Genomic DNA, 23774 nt, shown 5'->3' with positions numbered 1-23774 from the left:
GTTCATTTGTCTTAATCCCTATGGTTCCACCCCACCATTGTCCTATATATTTTTGTGATGAACTATGGTATGCGCATGCAGAGCATTCATGAATGCACATATGGGTGTGAGGATAGAATTCAACATGTGGAATCTCAACACCTGCCTGTGGACAATCACCCATGAGTAAGGCACATTCTTATAGTTTTGTACTCATGCCACTGATGACTGCAGGATTGAAAGTTCCTAAGGTATAACTAATAGCTTCAGCTATTAGGCGGTATAGAAATGTAATAAATAAAATAAATAAAATAATGTGCTGTTCTATACACTATTAAAAAGTCAGCATAAATATGCAAGCTATAAATACACAGGCCCTGATCCAGCAGGCCTTATTTGCAAGTGCTTACAAAGGATTGCAAGCACACAAGGAAGGTTTTTATTTACCCCTGCTAGCTCTTGAGAGAGCTTTAACTGCAGTTTGTGAGGTGTGTGGTGTGTGCTAGTATGGAAAAAGGAAGGAATTAAATCATCGCTGTTCTGCTTTCCACTGGAGTGTTGTTGTCGGATAGTAAAAATGAATATTGTGACCCAGAATAGTGACATTTTGCTTTAAAAGCACTTTCACAAGGGAAGATCATTCCCCATTCAAACTGTTCTGCCATTTCCAGCTGCGGATTCATCACTAGTCTCTCCTGAGCTGGCCATGATGGTCAAATTTGCAAAGACAAATTTGAGAAGGGTATCCTGTCCAATGCAACAAAAACAACATAGAGTCTTCTGGCACAATAAAGACTTAAGGGTGCAATCCTTTGCATGTTTAGCCAGGAAAAAATCCTACAAGTCTCAACATTTCCCAACCAGCCACGTAGGAATTGTGCCTAAAATCACCATACTCTATTATAGTGCAGTACTTCATAACTGAACACCTTTTAAATAGAAAAGTGCAAAACATCTTGAAACACTGTAACAGAACTACAACATTAGTAATATTTCCATTGCATTATGTTAATTTCAACAACCTGTGCCTATTTTGTGACACACCATGTTTGAAGAACAACCCTGTTGCTCAGTACTGGGCATCCTACTTCTTCTCCCTAACAAATATGCTGCTGCCTTGAGGTATCTCCTGGCAAGTTTCCCCGAGGGCTTTAATTCTAAACACACTTACTAGGCCCTGGGAAATAAGGTACACTGAACACAGTCGGATTCTCTCCCATAGGATTGCGTATACAAATCCATAGAGCTTCATGCGCCTGCCCATGGGCATTATTTTATTGAGAAGAATTGCTTTTACTTTTAAGTGAGAAAGAATAACTGGGGTGTGGGGAGGGAGGGGGACTGTCCCAAAATAGGTATCCCTCAGTCACAGGCTGCTCTTCCCTAGTACCTATGCAAGAAATTAAGAACCCTGGAGAAAGATGGCATTAATATGTCATAATAACAGACTTCCCAAGGCAGTGTTTGAATACAACCTTTGCCATTCGCTCCTTGCTTCCTCTTTGGAGAAACTACAACTCCCACCTAACGTCGTGAGCATGTGCAGTAGCACCAAGTGACGCGATTGATCATAGGACTGGCCTGACGTCAGAGACCCGGGAGGGAGGAGGGTGTGTGCGGTCTTGATCTTCTTTCAGCAACAAGGAAGAAGAAAGCAAGAATTGCTAGGATTTGTGGGTTCTTTCCAAAGTGTAACAGGTAGGCTTGGTGGGTCTCGCGTCCTCGTCTTGTTGCGGCGTCTCTGTCCCTCTCATCTCACCTCTGGCTGGTGGAGGAAAGGGATGGGTGATGGGGTGGTTTTTCTGGGGCTAGAAGGGGCTGCTTTTGAGGGCTGCTTTTCCAGACAACCGGGAGCGCAGGGAGATAGTGCGCCATGGGGCGATCCTGACTGGTCCGGGGAGGAGGGAGAGAGAGACGCCTGCCTGAGCGGGGAGGGCAGCTTTCCGCTGGCTGCGGATTGTCTAGACGAGCCAGGGTCAAATCCAACGAGGTCACGCCATCGCGTTTTGTAATCCCCAGGGCTGGAACAAGTGCACGGAGTCTAGATCGCTCCCCCCTCCTCCCTACGCCCCGGGTTAGTAGCCTCGGAGAAACGCGCTGTCGTTTCGTCGGACGCTTCGTACTCTGCTTTTCCTGCCTTCTATATCTTCGTGTCGGAGAAGGAGAAGGTGGTTGGGAGTTAAATCGAGGGGTGCGGGGAACTCACCTAAATGACATTCAGGGAAGTCTTTTTTGGATGGAAAGGCGGGTTCGTAAAAATAATAACTAACGCGTTTCAAACGAGTCTCCCGTCGGATTGGATTTCTAGCGTGTATGTGGAGTAATTCTTGAATTTCAGCTGTTTGTAATTCAAGATCTCCGTCTGATGGACTCCTCTGCCTCTTAAGAGCTGTGTGATAAGCAAAAAGTCAGCCAGGGAAGAGTTTCCAGCTGTAGAGATACGGCTTCACCTGATGAATTTCTGCTTGTTGCTGTCATGCAGCAGTTCACTTGCACGGGAGTCCTGCTAGAATTTTTTTTTTTGCAAAATTGGCAGCCCCATCATTAAGGGCGCACTCCTTATGCCTGTTTAGATATAAAAACTCCCAGCCATGCTGGCAAAATTGTGGGACTTTTTCTATCTAAACATGTATAAGATTTGCGGCCTTAATAAATAAGTTTCTAAACCCCAAATTTCTAATTTGCCCAAAGAATTCACTTTGGAGCAAAGATGGATAGGATCGACCTGCATGTCCTAATAATTTACCCATCACTATTACACCTTTTTATTATTTATTTTATTTATTCATTATATTTTTAATCTACTCAATAACTGATGTTCTTTGGGTAGGTTACAAAGCTAAGAGCACAATCCTATGCATGCTTAGATAGAAAAGTGTCCTACTACTCCCAGTGTTCCCCACTTGGCTGGAGTATTCCTGGGAATTGTAGTACTTTTTTCTGCCTAACCATGCATAGGATTGTATTCTTCGTTGTGGTTTTTGTTTTGAAATGGTGGTGATGCTGTTTGTGTTTTATTCCAGTAAAAAGTAATATACTGTATATTGGGCTCTTAGACTGTCTTTTATAACTTTATTGTGAGATTGTTACTGAAGTATGAACAAATTATGGCAGTGTGTGTGAGAGAGAACATTCTTGATATCTGTATGAAAGAAAGGGTTGGTTTCGGGTTCAAGATGGTCAGTAAGGGTAGAAAGTTAACATCTATTTCTGGCTTGTGAGGAAAAACCCAACCGGATGATTTGTACATCTGATGAAATTTGTGGCCTTGTTTAGTTTGGATGGTCTCATTTCCTCAAGTGGATAGGAACTGGTGTGCTGTGTGCTTCTGCCATCTAGCAAAGGTGCCTTCAGAGGGAGAGGGAAGGAGGCCAGAGGAAATTTAGTATAACTTGTATCCTGGCCATTCCAAGTCTCTTCTTCTCAGCCACTGGAATGCCGCCTTTCCGGAGGCTCCGAGGTCGCTTGTGTGGTTCTCTCCACACCGGATGCAAAGGGCGGATTCTGGAGTCGGATCTCTGACTCCTCCTTCCAAGGTTCAAGTACTGTTTCTGACCTCGGATGAGTTTTATGAGCCATCCTATTTATTTATTTCTTTAAACTATTTTGTGGCCTGTTTCCAGGGCAGAAACAGCAGGCGTTCTCCCATAGACCATAGGATTGCTCTCTAAGCTGATTATAGGAGCCTTTGCTCTATAGCAGAGCACATGTTTACTATGAATACTGGGCCAGGTCAACACTAAGCAGATATGACACTTTGAAAACACTTTGAAAACTGTATACAATGTGTGTCCTGGGCCCCAGCAGTTGTCACTACTATTATAAACCAGTAGTGTAGGTCCTGCCCTGCATTCAGACAGTGGTGTCCCCAGCTGAAAGGCCTTCTGGTAGCAAAGCCCTGCCTGATCCCTTGGAGAGCTTGTGCCAGTGAGAAGGGCTGCAGCTCAGTGGTAGAGGATATGCTTTGCATGCAGACTTCCCCAAGTTCAATCTCCAGTATTTTGAAGTAGGGCTGTGTGAAACCCTAGAAAGCTGGTGCCAGTCGGTGTAGATGATGTTGAGCTAGATGGACCAGTATTCTTCATACAAACAGTCTTAGGTTCATGCGAAATTATATTATAATTGTGGGCTGTTTAAAGCTAGCGTGGTGAGCGGGGGTGGTGAGAAGGGCAAGGGGAAGAAAAGCTTTAATAACCTGTCCCGCTCATTAGTAGGAATAGAGGACAATGTACTGTTTTTTGGCTATAGTATTTGTGGAGGAGGGTTATGGTGTAAGTACACAACAGGGAGCAAGGGAGAATGGCTGTTCATATAAAATAAATAGTAGTCAAACCTTGATTTCTACAACAATCAAAAACTTGCTTATGTGCATGTAATTTCCACTGAATTCAATGGGATTGTCCTCCTGGTAAGAGTTCTTAGGGTTGCAACCTTAAACCTGTACTTGTAAATAAAGGTATGTTCAGTCCTTCACTTACACTCACTCACACACTTTTCTTGCTTTCTTAGGGTGGTTCACTTTTCAGGGCTTATCAGCTGAATTAGCCCATAGAGGGTGGCTTATTTTCCCTACTAAGTCTGCAATACTAAGCACGCACCTGCTAATGGCATATACTAGTAGCCATTCCAGCAGGCTGTTTCAGAGGGAGAGGAGAAGAGAAGCAGGGCCATCCTACCAGGCCTGCTAAAAGGCTTTTCCTTCTTTCCTACCCATCTCTGTTCCTTTGGGTGTGTCTTGTTTAACTCATCATTTGGAAGCTACTCCAGGAGACTTTTTTGGCTGAGGAGCAGGATAAAAACCATTTCAAATAAATAAATAATTTTTGTAAGCCCCACTGAATTTACTTTGGAACTTGTTACGGATCTACGGGAGTTGGGGCAGTCAGCAATTTATGAGGCACCACTCGCTGTGCGATAGGGAGTGAAAACTTTATATATTCCCTGAACTTGGGACCAATTGAGTCAGCCCGCATATATTTTCTTTTTCCAAACAAACTTACCTGCACTGAAGTCTTTAACGAGCTATGTTATCAGGCCACTGAAGAAGATCGCAAGTCGAAACGTGTTTGGCCTTCGCTTACAGATATTGTGGAGCAGATTTATTATTGCATTATTGTCATCTGTATATTTATTATCTTTGGTGTATGCTTACAAAAAGTGTTCCACATTCCTTTTTTGTTTTTTTTACATAAAAGATTGCTTTTGTTATAAGTTCATTGTTTTATTATTTCCTTAACTTTGTAGCCACTCATTGTTTAACTTTTGGTTAAGGTGAGCACCTGTTGTTCATACGTTTTTATATTTTTAACAAGCCATTGTTGGAAATTGGTAGAGGTAGTATTTTCATGCTCAGGTAATGCTGAGAAACTCATGCAAGGTGCTGTTTGGCAGGTCAATTCTTACACACGGGTCTCTAGCTCTTCCTTTTCTGTGAGTAGGTGAGAGGACAAAATGGCAGCTGAAGAAGAGGCTGTTTTGACTGCATTATTATTATTATTATTATTATTATTATTATTATTGCCTCCTTTGTAATCCAACTTATTCACCCAAGGTAGTAATATTTGGTGTCATGTGTCCTGCAGCCCAGAATGTGACAGTTTTACAAATTTTTGCTAGTTAGAAGCAGAAGAGCCCTTCAACTTGTGTGATTTTAATTTCTTAGGGCCAAAGTAGACATTATTTTAAATCCGTATCTAGCAGCTCCCCCCCCCACTTTTACTCTAGAGTAGGTGCAGGGCCCAATCTGGCTCTTAAAGGGTACCCTATACCCCTCCCCCATGCCTACTCTAGAATTAAAATGGCAAAAGATATACATATGGATTTAAAGTAATGTCTGGCCACTATATGAATGCCAAAAATAAAATGAAATGAAAAGGGGTAGAAAAAAAATGTTAAAGAACTTCAACGTGGTTTGGACCCATAGATCCTTCCTCAGGATAATTTGTTAGAATAAAAGGGATATCATCTGCTTCATAACTCCCCATCTCCTATGCTATGTACATAGGAAGGACTTGAGAGTCTGAAATGCATCGGAGTTCTTTTACTGTATTAAACATCCTTTTTTCCTACCCTTTTGCCTTTGGTTTCTTTTGGCATTTCTTGTCGGGTTCTTTCGTTTTTTGGCTTTGGCCTGCTTCCCAGTGGAAGATACTAAGGCTGTGTGAGGCTTCCTGGGAAATACCAGAAGGTAGGGAATAATGGATGAGGAGCTGATGAGTGAATGATCCTACAGTATGATATCAACATGCGTTTCCATGGCAATCATCTTCTCTCACACCCCTCCCTCACACTTTGAGAACTATGAACATAGAAACATATTTTCTACATCATTAGTGCTGTGTTGTGCTATATTGATGGCTCATCACCATCCTTTTCTCCCCAGTGTTCGGTGATGGCGCTGGTAAAAAGTGGATGGCTGCTCCGGCAAAGTGAGTAATGGATTCTGTCGGCTCTCCTTTTTCTGTTTATCTTTCATGCTGCCCAGGTGTATTTCCACCCACAAGGCAAATGGAGTGGGTAGAAGAATAACACAGGAGGAAAGGATGAATACTCCTCCTACATTGCTGCTTTGGAGAAATCAGTAGCCTCTCTAGCTGCATTGAATTAAAACAGAAAACATCAGGCAATCCAATCATGAACTACCTGGTTCCTAGAGTATCTCAGGAAAACATGGCAAAAATCAGATTCATATTTGGACTGAGATGAGGACATATGTTTTACATTTTATGATTATTAAAAAACAAAGGGTATTATGCTAATACTCTTAAAGTCAGCATTTTTGACCACAAATGAATGCAAAAATGTCCATCCACATGACTGGTCCAGGAATAATCCTTGACTGTCTCACTTCTGACTAATGGTTTCTCAGAAATATAAATAATTAGTTGCTGTAAGCAGAACTAGGAAATCTTTCTTGGCATTCAGGCTGCAGTCCTAAGAACATAAGAAGAGCACTGCTGGATCAGAACAAAATCCTACCTAGCCCACCATTCTATTCCCATAGTGGAAAACCGGATTTCCTTGGGAAGCCCACAAGAAGAGATGTACACTTTCTGGAAATTTTGGCGCCATGGGGAAAAAACTCTGATTTTCCTAGTACTTGTAATGATGTGATAGTGTAGATAGTGTAGCATAAAATTCTTCATATTGTATAGTTTAAGAAATCAGTTTGGGAGAGCAAAGGCCAGGTAGAGATATATAAACACTATGTCTTGAACATTTAATTTGTCATTCTAAAAGAAAATACTTAATAATCTCCCCCCACCCCCGATTTTTCTAGTCCCCCCTGTCTTCACATCTCTACCCATAAGAAGAGAATGAATGCAATAGCACCTTCCCACTTATGTTCCCTAGCAACTAGTATTGAGAGGCATACTGCCTCCAATATGGGAAGTAAAATGTAGCCATCATGACTAGTAGTCATTGATGGCCTTAGCCTCCATGAAGTTGTCTAATCCTGTTACCCTCTTTTAAAGCTGTCAAGGTTGGTGGCCAACCCTACATCTTTTGAGAATGAATTCCATGGTTTGGCTATGCACAGTGTGAAAAAGTTAATCCTATTCACACTTACCTCGGAATAAATCCCATTGAACTTGATAGAACTTACATCTGAGTAGACATGTCAGTGGCTTTTGCTCCTTCTGTTATGTTTCTCAGAAGTTTTGTTAACCTGCATGTCAAGCATGATCACTAAGAGCAAAACAAATCTCTAGCAATCCAATTAATGTGGAATTTAAAATGGGAATTCTGGAGCCTCTGCTACACAAATTATCCTTGTGCTCACTGACTCTTCTTACTATATAGAAGTAACTGGCTTAGTTCAGACGTAATGTTCCCACCTTGCATGCAGGGAATGAGCACCAGGCCAGCATATTCATTACTCATCCTTCCCCTGCTTTCCCTCCTATTGGGTCCTGGTTTCACTGTTACGAGGAGCCCTGCTGGATCAGACCAAACACCTCTCTAGTCCAACATTCTGTTCCCACAGTGGCCAATCAGATGCCTATTGGAAACCTCCCCCCAACCCCTAAGCAAGACATGAGCAGGAAGGTGCTATTTCACTTGTGTTCCTCGGAACCTGGTATGCAGAGGCATATGGCCTTTGATACTGGAGCTTATATATAGCCATTATGACTGGTAGCCATTGATAAGTTAGCTAGTAGCTATTGATAGATCTTGAGCACCATTTTTTGGTGGAAAAGCAGGATATAATTTTAATAAAATAATCCAGTCCTGATTACTTCTGAAATGGGGAATTCTGCCTTAATATCAGTTTACAAACAAGGAATTAAAATAATACGTGATGGAAGAAGGAGGGGGATAGGGTGAGGTAGGAGCATACAGGGTCAGTGCTTATTTCTGACTTGCCAGACCATAGTTTAGCAAGCTAGGTTCATTACATCCAAACTGGCCCATTATCTCCTGATACGAATAACATTAGTGTTTGAAATATTTATCAGATGCTAGAACTCTGGAAGATCACGTCACATAAATGGGAAACACGTAACGTGGAGGTAACTTATTCTATAGGATGTTCGTATTTTCTTCTTTTTCTTTTAGATAAAATACACAAGAAGTTGACAGAACAAGAATGTCCTCTAGCCAGAGCTTCCCCAAATCATTGTTTTCTCTATTCCTTTAGGTACTATATTACGGCGCTGGAAGAAGAATTTGTTCGATCTGTGGTCTCACGGCCATTTATTATTTTATGATGACCAACATCGGCATGATCTAGAGGACAGAATTCACATGAAAGTCGATTGCATCAACATCAGAGTGGGAAATGAATGCCGAGGTGAATATGTGCTTTGAATTTGAAATTTTTGTTTCCCTCCACGTGTATACACCTGCTTTTTTCCATCAATTACAAGTGAGCTTTGTACCATCTGTAATACAAATATGCATGACTACTGTGTAGAATTCAGAAGTCATTTTCCACTAAAGTGATCAGTGATGGTTGTTGTGTGGCACTGCACACACTTACAGTGAAGTCCTGCTCAGGTCTATTAAGAAGCAAGTGCCATTGAATTAATGGGTATATTGGATATTATTCTACTTAGTTTACCAGGAATGGTGAGGACTCCACTTGCTTTCTCCAGGGGCACAACCTGTATGAGTTTTTAAAATTTATTTTGTTTATTTACAATATTTGTATACTACTTCACATCCAAGATTTCGGACCAGGGACCAGCAAACACACCATATTAAAAAAAATACTATTTTAAAAAGGAAACAGTTCTGATAAAACCATGGTCGGGCACTCAAGGAAGGCTTCCTGAAATAACAATGTTTGCAAGAGGTGCTGGAAACACAACGTTGGCGCCTGCCTGACCTCCACAGGCAGGGAATTCCATAGGAAAGGGAGCTATTTTTTGCAGGAGAGGAAGGAAATTGGTCATTGATTTCAGCATAAGTGCTGAAATAGTGGCAGGCTGAAAAGTCAGCTTGCCGTACTTGGCTATCCTACGCAAACCATCTCCCATTATAATATGCATAAATGGACTACCCTGCCCATCATTGGTTGAATTCACTGACTAAGGGCATGTCTACACCATGCTTATATCCAGAGATCGTCCTGGGATCATCCCTGTGCATCCAAATGACACACAGGGGATCCAGGAGCAGGCAGGAACAATCCCTCCATTTTCCTGGGATAATCCTTAGTGATAGAAAGGGCCTATGCCTCTTTGATCCCTTTCTTTATGGGCTTCTTTTGTTTCCTTTTATATATATAAAAATAGAAGTTTAATTCCTGGTCTGTTCGTAGTGCATGAGACGTAGCCAGCTGAACATCAGCCAGTGGTGCAATACAGCTGCTAAAAAGGCTAAGGCAATTAATAGAAGCATAATGTCCACAGCACAACAGATCATTGTTCCACTCTATTCTGCACTGGTCAGACTCCATCTGGAGTACAATATCCAGTTCTGGGTGGCCCATTTTAAGCAAGATGTTGACAAATGGAAGCATGTCGAGAGGAGGGCATCCAAGATCTGGAAACCAAGTCCTATGAGGAAAGGGCTGAGTTAACTTAGAAGAGAACATTAAGTTGAGACTTAATAGTGGTCTTCAAATACCCAAAGCGCTGCCATGCAGAGATAGAGCAGAGTTGTTCTCTTAAGGCAGAACTAGAACCAATGGATAGAAATTTACCTAAACATTAGGTGAAACTTCCTAACACCACAAGTTATTTGACAGTGGAAAAGGCTGTCTTAGGAGGTGTTGGGCTCTCCTTCACTGGAAGTATTTAAGCAAGCGTGAGAGACACCTATCTTTCAAGAATGCTGTAATTCCATCCTGGATTGCAGGTCTATGTTTTGGGCACCTTTTTCACTCAAAAAATACCTCATGTTGCACCAAGATCCAATAATGTCATTAATATAATATTTTACCTGTTACGTTTTTTAAAAGCTTTAATTATTCTAATTCATTTTATGTTGTGGACTAGGATTCATTGTAGTACTGCAGGGTCTGGTAAAGAAGATGTTTCCCTTACTTTAAGAGAACCTGCTTCAAAAACAAACAACATCCTTGACTCTACACCTGGTGTGATATTTCACTTATGGGGAAAATCCTGATATATTGAGAAATAAACTGTTCCTCTCTTGATAGCTCAGCTATCCAATCAGTAAGGACAGACAGTGCCTGGGTTTGGACGACATAATCGTCAACCATTGCTTAAATAGTCAACCGTTGACTGTTGTGTCGTCTGGCGAGCCTTTTCCATACCATGGTTGGTTATTTCCCCGAAATAACCAACACAAATACTCAACGGTGTGCAGAATTGACTATCTGCACAACTGTTGATTATTGAGTTGTGGGTTCCATTGACTATTTCACATGCCTACAGAGTTGCGAGGCAAGAACAGCAGAAACCTCTGCCGCTCTTGCCCAGTGGAGCTCTGTGGGCATGTGTCCGCTGTCCTGTCCCTGGGTGGGGTGCCAGAATCAGTGGCAGCCCAGGGTAGAACGGGGAGAGTGGGGCACAAGCATCTTGACAGCTGCAGGAGAGATCCTTGCACCCTGCCCTCCCCGTTCTCTGTGCCCCACTCAGGGATGGGACGTGCATGTCCCTGGGAGTGCGTGGGGCACTGTTGATCACAGCGCCCCACCCAGAGACAGCACGTCCCATGAGAATCCCCCTTCGTGGCGGGTCCTGACAGTGGGAGGAGCCTTCATGAAGGAGGATTTTCATGGGAACCAGTACCACTATTTGGTGGGAAGGGCAGAGAGGGGGTGAGGGTAGGCAACAGGCAGCCATGTGTTAATAGTCAATTCCACGGATGGCTATTATCATGTCATGTAGGGAGAACCCCCTAGTCATCCGTGGAGTTGACTGTTAACACATGGGTGATTATTGTGTCGTCCGATTGCGGCCAAAGAATCAGATTTTGAAAACATAATTTTCTTGAGGCTCTTTGTTGCTTAAGACTTCTGGTTTATTTATTACTTACTGCCTTTCTCTACTCAAAGCCCTATGGGCAGTTCATAAAAATGAAAAACCAAAATAAAACCTTTAAAAGTGTAAAACAGAATAAAAACAAAGAAAACCCTGAGTAAAAACCAGCAGCAGTGTAAAGATCTGAAAACACAACGACACATTTAAAACCTTTCTGGTTTTGAGCTCAATGTATACATTGAAGACTAAATCAATGCATTCACTCTTCACAGCTACATGGAATCGATCTGACCTGTGCTTTTTTTTTTTTTAATGAAAGCTAAGATCTCGGGCGTTTTATGGGTTGTGTGCTACCCATTGTACACCCTGACAATATCAAGTGGATAATGCAGGCTTGCCTGGATTGCCTCTGGTGAGTGAGATTTGCTTGCAAGCAACCTTAGCTTTTACAGAATGGAAGTTAATTGGCACTCTCTCACAATGTGTCACAAGAGAACCATACAATGAATGTTTGAGCAGATGGGCTAGTAGAACATTTTGTGGGCTCATAACTAATTTGAAAAGTTGGATAACATTTATTTGTTTGTTTGTTTACTTACAACGTTTGTATACCACTCCACATCTAGACAGTCTCCAGAGCAGTGAACAACAAGAGATAAAATGAACAACATCAAAAAGAATGAAACATGATATTAAAATTACTCTTAAAAAAAAAAAACCCCTCAGAGTGTCAATACAACCAAGGCAGGTCAACCAAGAAAGGCTTCCTAAAATAGGACTATTTTCAGGAGGTGTTAAAAGCAGCGCAGTGTTGGTGCCTCGCTGATTTCCAGAGGCATGGAGTTCCATAAGAAGGGAGCCACCACACTGAAGGCTCCTCCGGGTGGACCCCAGTTGGGCCATAGGCCAAGTGGAACCGCCAGGGGCATTCCCTCTGATGACCTCAGTGAGATCGGGCAAGTTGGTAATGGAGAAGGCCTTCTCTCTCAGGTATCCTGGTCCCAAGTTGTTTAGGGCTTTGTACCTAGAATTAAAACCTTAAACCTGACCTGGTAGTGAATAGGCAGCCAGTGCAGTTCCCTCAGCAAAGGAGTTGCATTCTGAAAAGGGGCAGCTCCTGACAACAGCTGAGCTGCTGTGTTCTGCAATAGCTCCGGCTTCCAGAGCAGCCTTAAGGGTAGCCCCACATAGAGCATATTGCAGTAACCCAGTCTTCAATTTACTAGCGCCTTTACCGCTATGGCCATGCTATCCCTGTCCGGGCGAGGCCATAGCAGCGAAGCAGTCAAAGCATTCTGAAGCAGCTACCCACCCTCTCTTCCCCTCTCAGTGTGCTGTCCCCTCTTCCCCTTAGCTTTGCTGCTGCTGTGGCCAGAAGCAGCAGCCGTGGGGCTTTCATGAAATTGGACTGGAAGAGCTGGTGAGGCAGCAGCAAAGATCATGGGAAGGGGTGTGGGTGGGTGTGCAATGCCACGGGAAGGGTGGTGTGTGTTCTCTCCTGCCTGAGGTGGTGAGGGCCAGGGCTGTTGGAAATTATAACCTGTTTAGTCTAGAGCTATTGCTAAAAAATCCATGTGGAGTTCTGCTCTGGCAAAAACAGCTGCCATTAGTGTTCCTATACAATATTTCTACTCTTCCAGAGGGTTGGGGAAATGCTCTTCTGTAGCATCCTTTTAGACACAAGCCAGCCTTCATCTTGGTTCTTTAGAATTAAGGGCTTTAGCAGGGCTTGGATGTGTCTCCTCCACTTGTCAGGCATAGGATTCTCCTCTAGCTATCATAAGAACATAAGAAGAGCCATGCTGGATCAGACCAAGGGTCCATCTAGTCCAGCATTCTGTTCACACAGTGGATAACCAGCTGTCCACAGGACACCCACAAGCAGGGCATGAGTGCAACAGCACCCTCCCACCAATGTTCCCCAGCAACTGGTGTACATAGGTCTACTGCCTCTGATACTGAAGATAGCACATAGCCATCAGGACTAATAGCCATTGGTAATCTTCTCCCGGAATTTATCCAACCCTCTTCTAAAGCCATCCAAACTGGTGGCCATCACTACATCTTGTGGAAGTGAATTCCATAGGTTAACTGCACTGTGTGAAGCAGTACTTCCTTTTATCTGTCCTGAATCTCCCACCAATCAGTTTTATGGGATGATCCCAGGTTCTAGTATTGGGAGGAAGAAAAAGGTCTACCTATCCACTTTCTTTCCACCATGCATAATTTGTACACCTCTATGATGTGTCCTCTTAATCACCATTTTTCTATGCCGAACAATCCCAGCTGCTGAAACCTTCCCTCATAGGAAAGTTACTCTAGCCCCTTGATCGTTTTAGTTGCCAATCTCTGCACTTTTTCCAACTCTACGATATCTTTTTTTTAGGTGCGGTGACCAGAATAGTACACAGAATTGTACACAGGATTCTAAGTGTGGTTGCACCATATTTTCATACCAATTCAGGTTTCTCATCCTATGCATCTGCTCAAGCTTCTTTTAGCATCTGAGTTCATACGAATCAAGCAACTTAGCTTCTGGTCATGTGGTGTGAAAACACGTCTCCTTTTTCTTTCTCTTGGACAGGTCTCCAGCCTCCAGAGGGGAAACCTAGAGATTGCATGCTGCAGATCATTTGCCGTGATGGGAAAGTGCTCAACCTCTGTGCAGAAAGCGCTGATGACTGCTTGTGAGTTTCCAAACACGGTCTCTCTTCAGTTTTGTTGCAAGTACATGACCATCCCTTTTTTAAAAGTAGCCCCTGTAATAGACCTGGATTTCCAGCTATGTAGCTCTCTCATGTGCATAATATATGGTGGTACAATTGGTACAATTGCTGTGTAAAACAATAACAAGTCTGCCAATTGCAAAATGTATATCTGTATTTCAGCTAACTACCGAATGCTGATGTTGAACTGATTTACATGATCCTATGGCTAATCTTTTCTCAGTGCTTTTGAAATCTGGGAAGTGTCATTTATTTTTATTTATTTATTTTATTTTATTACATTTATATACCGCCCCCCAGCCGAAGCTCTCTGGGCGGTTTACAAGCTCTCTGGGCGGTTTACAATGGCAGCTGCACTCTAGTTTGTGCTGTATCTTCAGCTGAGAGGGCTTGCTTTCTCTTCTCCAGATCATCGCATCGCTATTCAGAGATATTTCAGTTTCCTTCTATTTGTTAATATCCCTTCAAAGACTTTTGGCTTTTGGGAATTTTATTCTTGCACCCTGATTACGGGTAATGAGATCATTTCCTAGGCCCATGGTTCATCAGACTGAGGGTCAAACTACACGTGATGTGGAAGTTTGGTGGCTGGAGCCCATGCCATCTTTTTATTTTATGAAAAGCAGGACCTAATCTGGATTTGGGTTACAGGATGAGGGGTGGGGAGGAAAATAGATCTAACACTTTGCTCTCGCTTAAATCTCATCCCAAAGCTGCTCTTAGTCCTGGAAGGTAAACATATGAGCCCAGGCTCTTAAGCTAAGAAACACACACATATGAGCCCGTTTTCCATTTTGGGGGCCAATTGGATCAAGCCTGGGGTCACTGTAACAGTGGCGTGCGTGCGTGCGTGCGCACACACACACACACTAGCCCTAATCCTAATTATTCTCACTGCCCCCTGCTGCGTTTTGTAAAACAAAAAGCTTTTAGAGTTCTAATTATGGATTTCCCAACAGGTCATGTGCAGCTTCACCCTGAATAGGTGTTATGGTTTCTTCTAAAGCTATTAACATGGCTTGTGATGTACAATTTTAAGTGGCAATTGCACATGTAAGTTAAGGGACCATTATTGGTGATTTCTTTTACACTCTGCTTTGCTCATGCCTCCTACAGGGCTTGGAAAATTGCTCTCCAAGATGCCAGAACAAATGAGGTAATTGTTTGTGGTTTTTGTTGTAGTTCTCATGCTGTAGCAGTCAGAGAAACAGCCTTTTTCTTCTGTTGCTATATACAGTACGTTTTTGTGGCAAGCACCTTGTTCTGCATCACCAGTGCTCCAATGGAAAGAGGGGTGGCAGAGCAGGCTGATTATGGGAGAGATTTTTTTTCAGAAGCAGCACAGTGGACTAGGCCTGACCAGTGCTGGTTTAGAGATCTGTGTTGCACCTCTTGGGGAGAAAAAAGTAACTACTTCTTCACACAGCAGATTAACTACATAATTCAGTACCACAGGATATAGTGATGGCCCCCAATTTGGATGGCTTTAAAAGGGGGATGGATTAATTCCTGGAGGAGTAGGCTATCAATGGCCACTAGTCCTGATGGCTATGTGCTACCTCCAGTATCAGAGGCAGTAAGCCTACATACACCAGTTGCTGGGGAACATGGGTGGGAGGGTGTTTTTGTACCATGTCTTGATTGTGGGTCTCTGGCCGACAGCTGGTTGGCCACCGTGTGAACAGAGTGGTGGACTAGATGGACTCTTCGTCTGACCCAGCAGGGCTCTTCTTATGTTATTATGAAGCTCTGAGTTATTGGCAAGAGCTTGGATTGGTGCTGAACTTGACACAATCCATCACTGCACTGACAGGCCATAAAAGTGAGCCTCTGTGGGCATCTGTTGGTTAACTCCAGCAGAGTGAATGCCAGCGCAGTGGAAGATAGTGATGGCACTAACAGCTTTTAATAGTTCTTTTGCAGATCTTGATAAAAAGGGACCACTTAAATGCATCGAAGAAGGACATTTTGGAAGGTCTCCTAACATGTAGAGAGGTGGTGGTGGGGAAATGTTAGATTTTATGGAGAAAAGAGGAGGGTCAACATTTCACTCTGGGCCAGCTGTTTATTATTATTTATTGCATTTGTATACTGCCCCATAGCCAAAGCTGTCTGGGCAGTTTACATAATATGCTTGATAATCCAAGGCTGAATTGTGTGTGTTTGTGTGTGGAAACTATTTTAGGAGCATCTGTTGTAACCTTCAAATTTATTATTATTATCTTTTATTTATAAAATGCCATAACTGTACACGGCATTGTACAGAAACAAACCAATAAAACAATGCCTTGCCGAAATGGCTTACAATCTAGAAATGTCAATATAAAATTTGAATAAAAAAAATAAAAGATTAAAATTGAAATTGAAAAAAAAAGGGAGGGGGTAAGGAAAGGACAAACGTAGAGCCCAGTTTTCAAGGCGAAATACCAAAAGCTTTACAATTGTTATTGTTATTTATTTATATAGCACCATCTATGTACATGGTGCTGTACAGAGTAAAACAGTAAATAGCAAGGCCCTGCCGCATAGGCTTACAATCTAATGCAATGTATTGTAGAAATTCAGTAGTGAAGACTGGGCTCATTTACCTAAGTGTAAGCCTTTGCAAAGGCTCTGGAAAGGGCCTGGTGGGTGGGTGGAGGGAATGTTACAAACTTCCTTGAGAAGTCTACCCAATGGGGTAATTCTGCCTTTTGTGGATGGAGAATGCAGGGCAAGTGGGGTAAGAAGTTTCTTTTGTAAAAGACCTATGACTCCCGCCCCCCACATACACATTCTCCCCCTTTTTGCAGTAGTAGAAAAAGAGAAAAAAAAGGGGGGGAGTGAAATAGCCCCAGGCAGAGCTACATAGCAGGAGACTTTTCTTTATAAGCAATGTGCTATGAAATAAAAAGAAAACCAGCCATGTTGGTTCAGTTTCCACCTGCATAAAGGCAAAAGGACATGAGATGCTTTTGAAAACAAATGAATACTGCTTGGAAACTGGCAGTGGATAAAAAATCTGGGGTTGCCTCTTTCCTTTTTAACTGTAGGGCTGACATGAATAGGACAGGTTGGCCTCTTAAAAATAGCTCCATGTGCAACACCATTAATTAAGCGTGTTTCTGCAGCTGCTGAAAGAATGGGGTTGTTAAATAGACTTACTATTTTGAGGTCCCTTTTTTGCAAGAAGTCTGTTGCTAAGAAGTCACAGGGATTAATTTTTCTGCCACAACTGCTGGCTGCATGATTTGGATAAAAATATAACCCACACTTTCCAGGGTTATGTAACTGAGATTTGTAGCGCTGGTGCAGGAGGCTTGGAGAAACCCTCCTTGGAGGAAGTCCCCTCGTCCAAAAATACTAATTGGAAAACTGCCTGTCATTTATGACAGACATGTATGTTTGAAGGAGAGAGGAGTGTATATGTAGTGACAGACAGACAATATACATATTTTTGGAACTGCCCCTATTGGGGGGGGGGTGCAGTCTAGGTCTGGAACTAAATCCTCTCACAGACACCCCAAACCCCCTGGCACCTCCTTCACAGGTGTTGAATTTGGAGAGGGCGTACTGTCATTCTGTTTCCACCAGGGATGGGGGGAAGGAGGCAACATTTTCTGAAAGGTCTTATAGAGGCTCTTAACTCTGGCAGTAAGTATGTAGGAAAGAAAAGCTGCCGCCCACTGCCAACAGTAAGCATCCCTCAAAAAACCTTTGAAAAATGTTGTGCTCACCCCCCAAATCCCCCATCCCCATAGTTTCAGGGATCTAATGGAACCCCCCCCCCCCAAATTTGAGCTGAAAGTTGGAAAATCAAACTTTTGGCTTAAGAACATAAGAAGAGCCCTGCTGGATCAGACCAAGGGTCCATCTAGTCCAGCATTCTGTTCACACAGTAGCCAACCAGCTGTCGACCAGGGACTGACAAAGCAGGACATGGTGCAATAGCACCCTCCCACCCATGTTCCTCAGCAACTAGTACACATAGGCTTACTGCCTCAGATACTGGAGGTAACACATAACCATCAAGGCTAGTAGCCATTGATAGCCTTCTCCAGGAATTTATCCACCCCCTTTTAAAGCCATCCAAATTGTTGGCCATTGGTACATCTTGTGGTAGTAAGTTCCATAATGCTTGTCTCTAGCATAGTATTACACTGTCCCATAGAACTCAGGGGGAGCCAGTAAGAACTTACCCTGACCTTTCACATGTCTATCCTGCCTGGTTCTGTTTCCTGAACATGTTAGAGGGTGATAAAATCCTTGGGAGCTGGATCTTACATACATCACATATGGGCAAACTATGGCCCTAGCAGGCCTTGCATGTGGCTGTCCATCCCCCGTCCCCACCTCGTCTCATAAATTGCCTCCCTTTCTATGTAGATTGTGCTCCTCCCGGCCTGCCAAGCAGTAGTTTGACGGGTTGGGGTAGTGCGATTGCAGTGGAGAGTAAGGGCCGTGTTTTTGCTACTGTGGCACATTGTTTCCCAGAGCCCTTTGACTATCCAAGTGTATATGCTCTTCCCATGTCTCATCTTCCTGGCATGGAACGGAGGGTAAAGCTGGAAGATTATACATTTGCATTTTCTTGAGCAATGATTGTTATGTGCCCCATTATTGATCGCTAATGCTATTTTGTATGAAAAGTATGAAAAGCCAACACTTTATATGCCCCAAAGATGCAATCTATTAAAGATGTGTTGGTAGTTTGAGAATATGAACAACTGTGTTTACATTTTGCATCTAGGCCTATATTGGTTCTGAAGTGATGTACGATGACAATGCAATTTCCTCAGCTCCTCCTCCATACACAGCTTACGCTACACCATCACCTGAGGTAGGATACAAAGAGAGGGTGGTTAGAACAAGTTCCTTAAAGCTGTGATTCTTGGCATGTTGTAATATTGTCTATGTCTGAAACTTGATGACATCCTCAGCTGTCATGAAAATAGGAAGCTGCCGTATACTGGGTGGGTCAGACCATTGGTCCATCTAGCCCAGTATTGTCGGCACTGACTGGCAGCAGCTCTCCAGGGCTTCAAGCAGGAATCTTTCCTTGCCCTACCTGGAGAAGCTGGGGATCGAACTTGGGACCTTCTGCATGCAAAGCAGGTGCTCTATCATATTGAGCTGTGGCCTCTTGAAGAAGTAGGTGGTGTGTTGGACTAGAACTGGTGATATTGGGAAGCTTGCTACTTGAGTTTCCTGCAAATACATTATGCCCAGCTTTCCTAGTTGCAAAAGAGGTTTAAACCCTATCCATCTGCTATTACAGCACTGCCCATTGCATACATATTCTCTTTAATCATAAGCCATAACAATACTTGCAATTTAAGAGAAAGAATTATGTCTAATCCTCCTCCTCTCCATTTATCCTCACCTGTGAGGTAGGTTAAGCAACTGGCCCAAAGTCACCCAGTAGGCTTCATGGCCAAGTGGGACCTAGAACCCAGACCTCCCAAGTCCCAGTCCTACACTCTAACCGCTACACCCCACTGGCTCTCAGCACTTTTAATTGGAAAAAGAATTCTCAGGTTTGCTTTGAAACTCATCACAGTCCTAACCGATGTTTGTAATTTTATCAGGTTTATGGCTACCCACAGTATAATGGTGCATATCCACCTCCAGCGACTCAGATCATCTATTCTTCTAATGGGCACACATATGCAATCCCTTACCAGTATCCAAACCAAGGTAATTGGTATTATTTATTTTTCTCTGACTTGATTGGTGCACTCAAAACTTTGCAGTTTGAAATTGTGATGTGTTTTGTTTTATTCATTTTTTTAGAAAAACTGTGGGGTATTTTCTTCCTTTACAATAAATAGAAAAAATAGCTAATCAACCCTCCTTCCTAGAGTATTCAGGCCACACTTAATTCCAGTCTCCGTTCTTAGCCCATCCATAAAATTGTAACATTAAACATGCTGAAGAAGAAACAGTTTTAAAATGAGGATGGAACACTAAATGATACTAATGGAATCCCAGTCTTCTACTGCTATGTTCAAAAACATTGGAGAAAAATGGACATTCCTAGCACATCTAGTACATTAGCACTATATGAGAGGGTTAATTAGCCTGCAGTTCTATGAACACTTACCTGCAAGTAGGCCCTGTTAAATACAATGGAGCTTACTTCTGAATAGGACTGCTTTCCTCAGCATGTCCTGCTTCTGCTCTCTTGTATCAGGAATATGCCATATTTAATGGTTGTAGCTAGTTATGCTCACAATATATGCCCATGGTGATATAAATAAGACTTAATGTCATATTGCTACTCTTACACAACCAGAGGACACACTAAGCCACGGTGGTTAAGCATTTTGAGCTCAACATTATGGCTTAGCGTGTTGTATGAACCATGACAGCATGTCGCGTGAACCATTCCTAACCATGGTGGATACATAACCATGGTTTAAAGTTGCTCACTAACCATTTGCTGCAAAAGGGTTAGCAGCCTAACCATGGCTTAGCGTGATGTCTGAACAGTCCCTATATTTATAGTGTGTGTGTGTGTGTTGTGTATGTATGTGTATATGTGTATGTATTTATGGGTCCCCAGACCTCATGCATGTACCCATTCCTGAAATTTAAATCCATCCATGTTCCATGACAACTGCAGTTGCTTTATGGATTGATTATGTTGTGTTTGAATTTGCTGCTGGAATGACTTGCCTGTCTTCTAGTTACTTGGCATGAGTGCTTGGTGCCCTCATAATGGCTGGCTTCAGAAGTGTCCCTCTCCCAAGACATTTTGGGAGGGATCTGGAATGAGCTGTATGTGCATGTGTTCCCTCAGAGAATGTGATGTCTGGAATATAGCCACTATTTCTTTGGTCTGTGCATGTGTGAATGATGTTTATATGTGAATGGTGTTCATTCATGTTCTCTAGCGTTAAATCAACCACTATTAAAGACACAGCTTTCTAGTCCGCATTAACTGCAAGACTTGCCTTACTTCTCCTTTGTAAGGTATAGTCTAGAATGTGTTGGGCTCCCAATTTTAAGGAAATCGCACATTCCTTGGAGAATGAAAAGTCAGTAGAAAGGAAAACGTTATTTCAAGTTGGTTAATTTATTCCCCGTGGTGTTCTTCTTTCCAGGTCCCTATTTGCCTCCTACAAATCATGTCATCATCCGAGAACGTTACCGGGACAACGATGGAGACCTGGCACTGGGCATGCTTGCTGGAGCAGCAACCGGAATGGCCCTGGGCTCTTTGTTCTGGGTATTCTAGGTTTCTTCTGGAGCAGCAAACCGAGGGAGATCCAAAAATCTTTTGTGTGCAATAATATATACATTTGCAAAATACTCCAGCTTAATCTACAGATTTTTTAATAAGTTCTAGAAATACTTTTACTAGTGACATACTGGATTTGTAGTTAACAAATTTCTAAACTATCCCAAAGGTGCACTTTAGTTGAAAAGCGGTTAGCAGAATAGCTCATGGTCAGGTGAAGTGGTCATGCTATGCACTGATAAGTAAGGAGCAGCAATATCAATGAAGTATTACTAACAATGGCTAAAATGGCCACAGTTGAGTTATTTTTATAGTCAGGTAGTAACTATCTTGTTAAAATTACTTCAGCTGCTGCCTCAGAATGCTAACTGCAAAGCAGGCTACCACAATAGTAGCTACTTCTGAATCCAGAGTGCTTGAACCTGTACCTTTTCTTTACGCTCCATGAAGACCAAAACGGCGATTCAGTAGACACTCCGTGGGATCTTTTTCTATTCGGGGAGGTCTTGCATCAATGACTGCTTCGCCTGACAAGGCTTGCATATATATATTGCCACTGCATTACTGTACAAGTCCTTTGTAAAGGCTAAGCAATGAAGGCTCTTGACATTGTTTGTCCCCAAAACATTACTATCCATACTTGGAAGGTAAAAAGACGTTCTAGTGTCCTTGAAATTGCAACTCTGTTTAATTGCTAGAGAAACAGTGAGTGGAGAGAGAGTTTAATGGGTGACCCTTCCAGCCTCAGGCATTTTGCCATGCAGGTAGAATCTATTGATAAGGAGAGTTCAGTCTGGGTGTGAAAACCCTACCCAGTACTTAATAGGTCGCTGAAGGTGCTGTCATCATTTTGGGCATAAATGTGTTCAAAGCTTTCTTTTTTAAAAACTGGTTTAGGTATCTAGGAATCCTTTAAATAGAAAATGGGGGCTAATACAGCGTGACTACGCACACATCTTATCTTTGACTACAAATTACATTTAACAAGGGTATCTACTTTCCTGCACACTACAGAGAGATCTATTCTTGGCTGTTAAGGGCTGTTCTACTTGCAAGTTCCACTCTTTCGTTACTTGCTTTTCTTTGACCAGCTTCTCTCTCTGCTTTTGACTCCTGCGCACAACTCCATTAGAAAGTGGAGAAATGAGCAGGCACTCCTGCCAGGGAATAATGGGTTTTCCAGTGGTGTAGGTTGCCAAAGCTTAAATCTTCACATTAAAAATAGATAGTTTTATCTTTTATCTACAATCAACGTCCATGCATCCTGTTGAAATCTGAGACGTGCACAAGACTTTTCAAAGTGTCTTTAGTCTATGCTGTGCTCGTTGGCAAATGTGAAAGCTTTTAACAGCGGCAAACCAGGAAGATGTTGGTCGTACCACTCGCCATGATGGCAAGTGCTAACACAACCCATTTTGTTCCTCTTGAAATGGAATAAGTTAATTGTGGGGGAGGTAAAGCCAGGTAATGGCACTGGAAGTCTTAATATTGGCTTCTGTAGGCCTTGTATTAAGCATATGCCACTGTTTGCCTTGCTGGGTGTATGCAGCAACTGTTGAAACTTAGTGAGAAGAACATGGTTGTATCCAGCACTCATTGAATTTGAAAGTGTGGGCTTTTCAAGTAGTCCTCCTTGTTGAGATGTTCGCTGACAGGGTCCCTTTGTAAGAAAAATCTAGGGCATTTGAAATGACAGTACTGTGAACTGAGGAACGTATGACCTGAAGATACTTAAATTTCTATAGGTCTGGGTCCCTTATTTAATATCCATGTAAGTGTGTTGGAAGTCTTTAAGTTACTGACCTAGTGATCGTATAATAAAAATCAGTACTAGCTTCTGCTCTGATGAATTCTTTTTTTTGGTAATTTATCTTTCACAATTTTAAAAGTCCATCTCTTCTGTGCTGCTGTGTGTACTATACAGATTTCCCTGAAATGTTCTCACTTTCTATGTATTTGTACTTTGTGAGGAAAGAATGAAATAAAATTTAGTCCTGGAACTGCTGGCAAGTTAGAACTGTATACCTTCCTGATATTTCTGGATAATTAGTCACGTACAGGTTTGCCATAGCTGTGGATCTTCACACAGTTGAAAACACAGACACCTGCATTTTCATGTGAATTTTTGCACTTTGTAATACAGTATCTCTTGTCATAAAATGGAAAGAACTCAGAATTGTCTACCAGCTGGAGTTTAAAGCGTAACAGCTAAATTGGTTGATCATCAGTACAGCAACTGCTCAGATAAACTTACAGAGATTTTCAGTTAGCTGCAGCAGCAAATAAAATTGTTTTCTAAGTGACGTGCAGAGCAATCCTCTGGAGGTCCAGGTGGTGGGAAAGAGTCCAGGGCAGGGGAAGTGCCACATCCAAAGCATTGCTGGGCTCATGCCGCCCAGGGCAGAATGTGGTGGTGGGTGGTTCTTTGCCTCCCCCACCCTATCTTCATAG

General features: G+C 42.5%; 1 protein-coding gene across 1 annotated transcript; it reads left to right on the top strand.

Moving 5' to 3' along the window:
* The first annotated feature begins 1567 nt into the window (after positions 1-1567).
* Positions 1568-23340, top strand: PLEKHB2 (pleckstrin homology domain containing B2). Its single transcript, XM_063132445.1, has 8 exons — positions 1568-1677; positions 6362-6407; positions 8621-8773; positions 13960-14062; positions 15218-15257; positions 18831-18920; positions 19669-19777; positions 21187-23340. The coding sequence occupies exons 2-8, from the start codon at positions 6371-6373 to the stop codon at positions 21318-21320; spliced, it is 666 nt and encodes a 221-aa protein (XP_062988515.1). The 5' UTR covers positions 1568-1677; positions 6362-6370; the 3' UTR covers positions 21321-23340.
* Positions 23341-23774: the final 434 nt, after the last annotated feature.

This window comes from Elgaria multicarinata, chromosome 8 (genome assembly GCF_023053635.1).
Source record: "Elgaria multicarinata webbii isolate HBS135686 ecotype San Diego chromosome 8, rElgMul1.1.pri, whole genome shotgun sequence".
In the NCBI taxonomy this organism is placed as follows: Eukaryota; Metazoa; Chordata; class Lepidosauria; order Squamata; family Anguidae; genus Elgaria; species Elgaria multicarinata.
The sequence above is the reverse complement of the archived record's forward strand: the minus strand, read 5'-3'. Positions and strand labels throughout refer to the sequence as shown.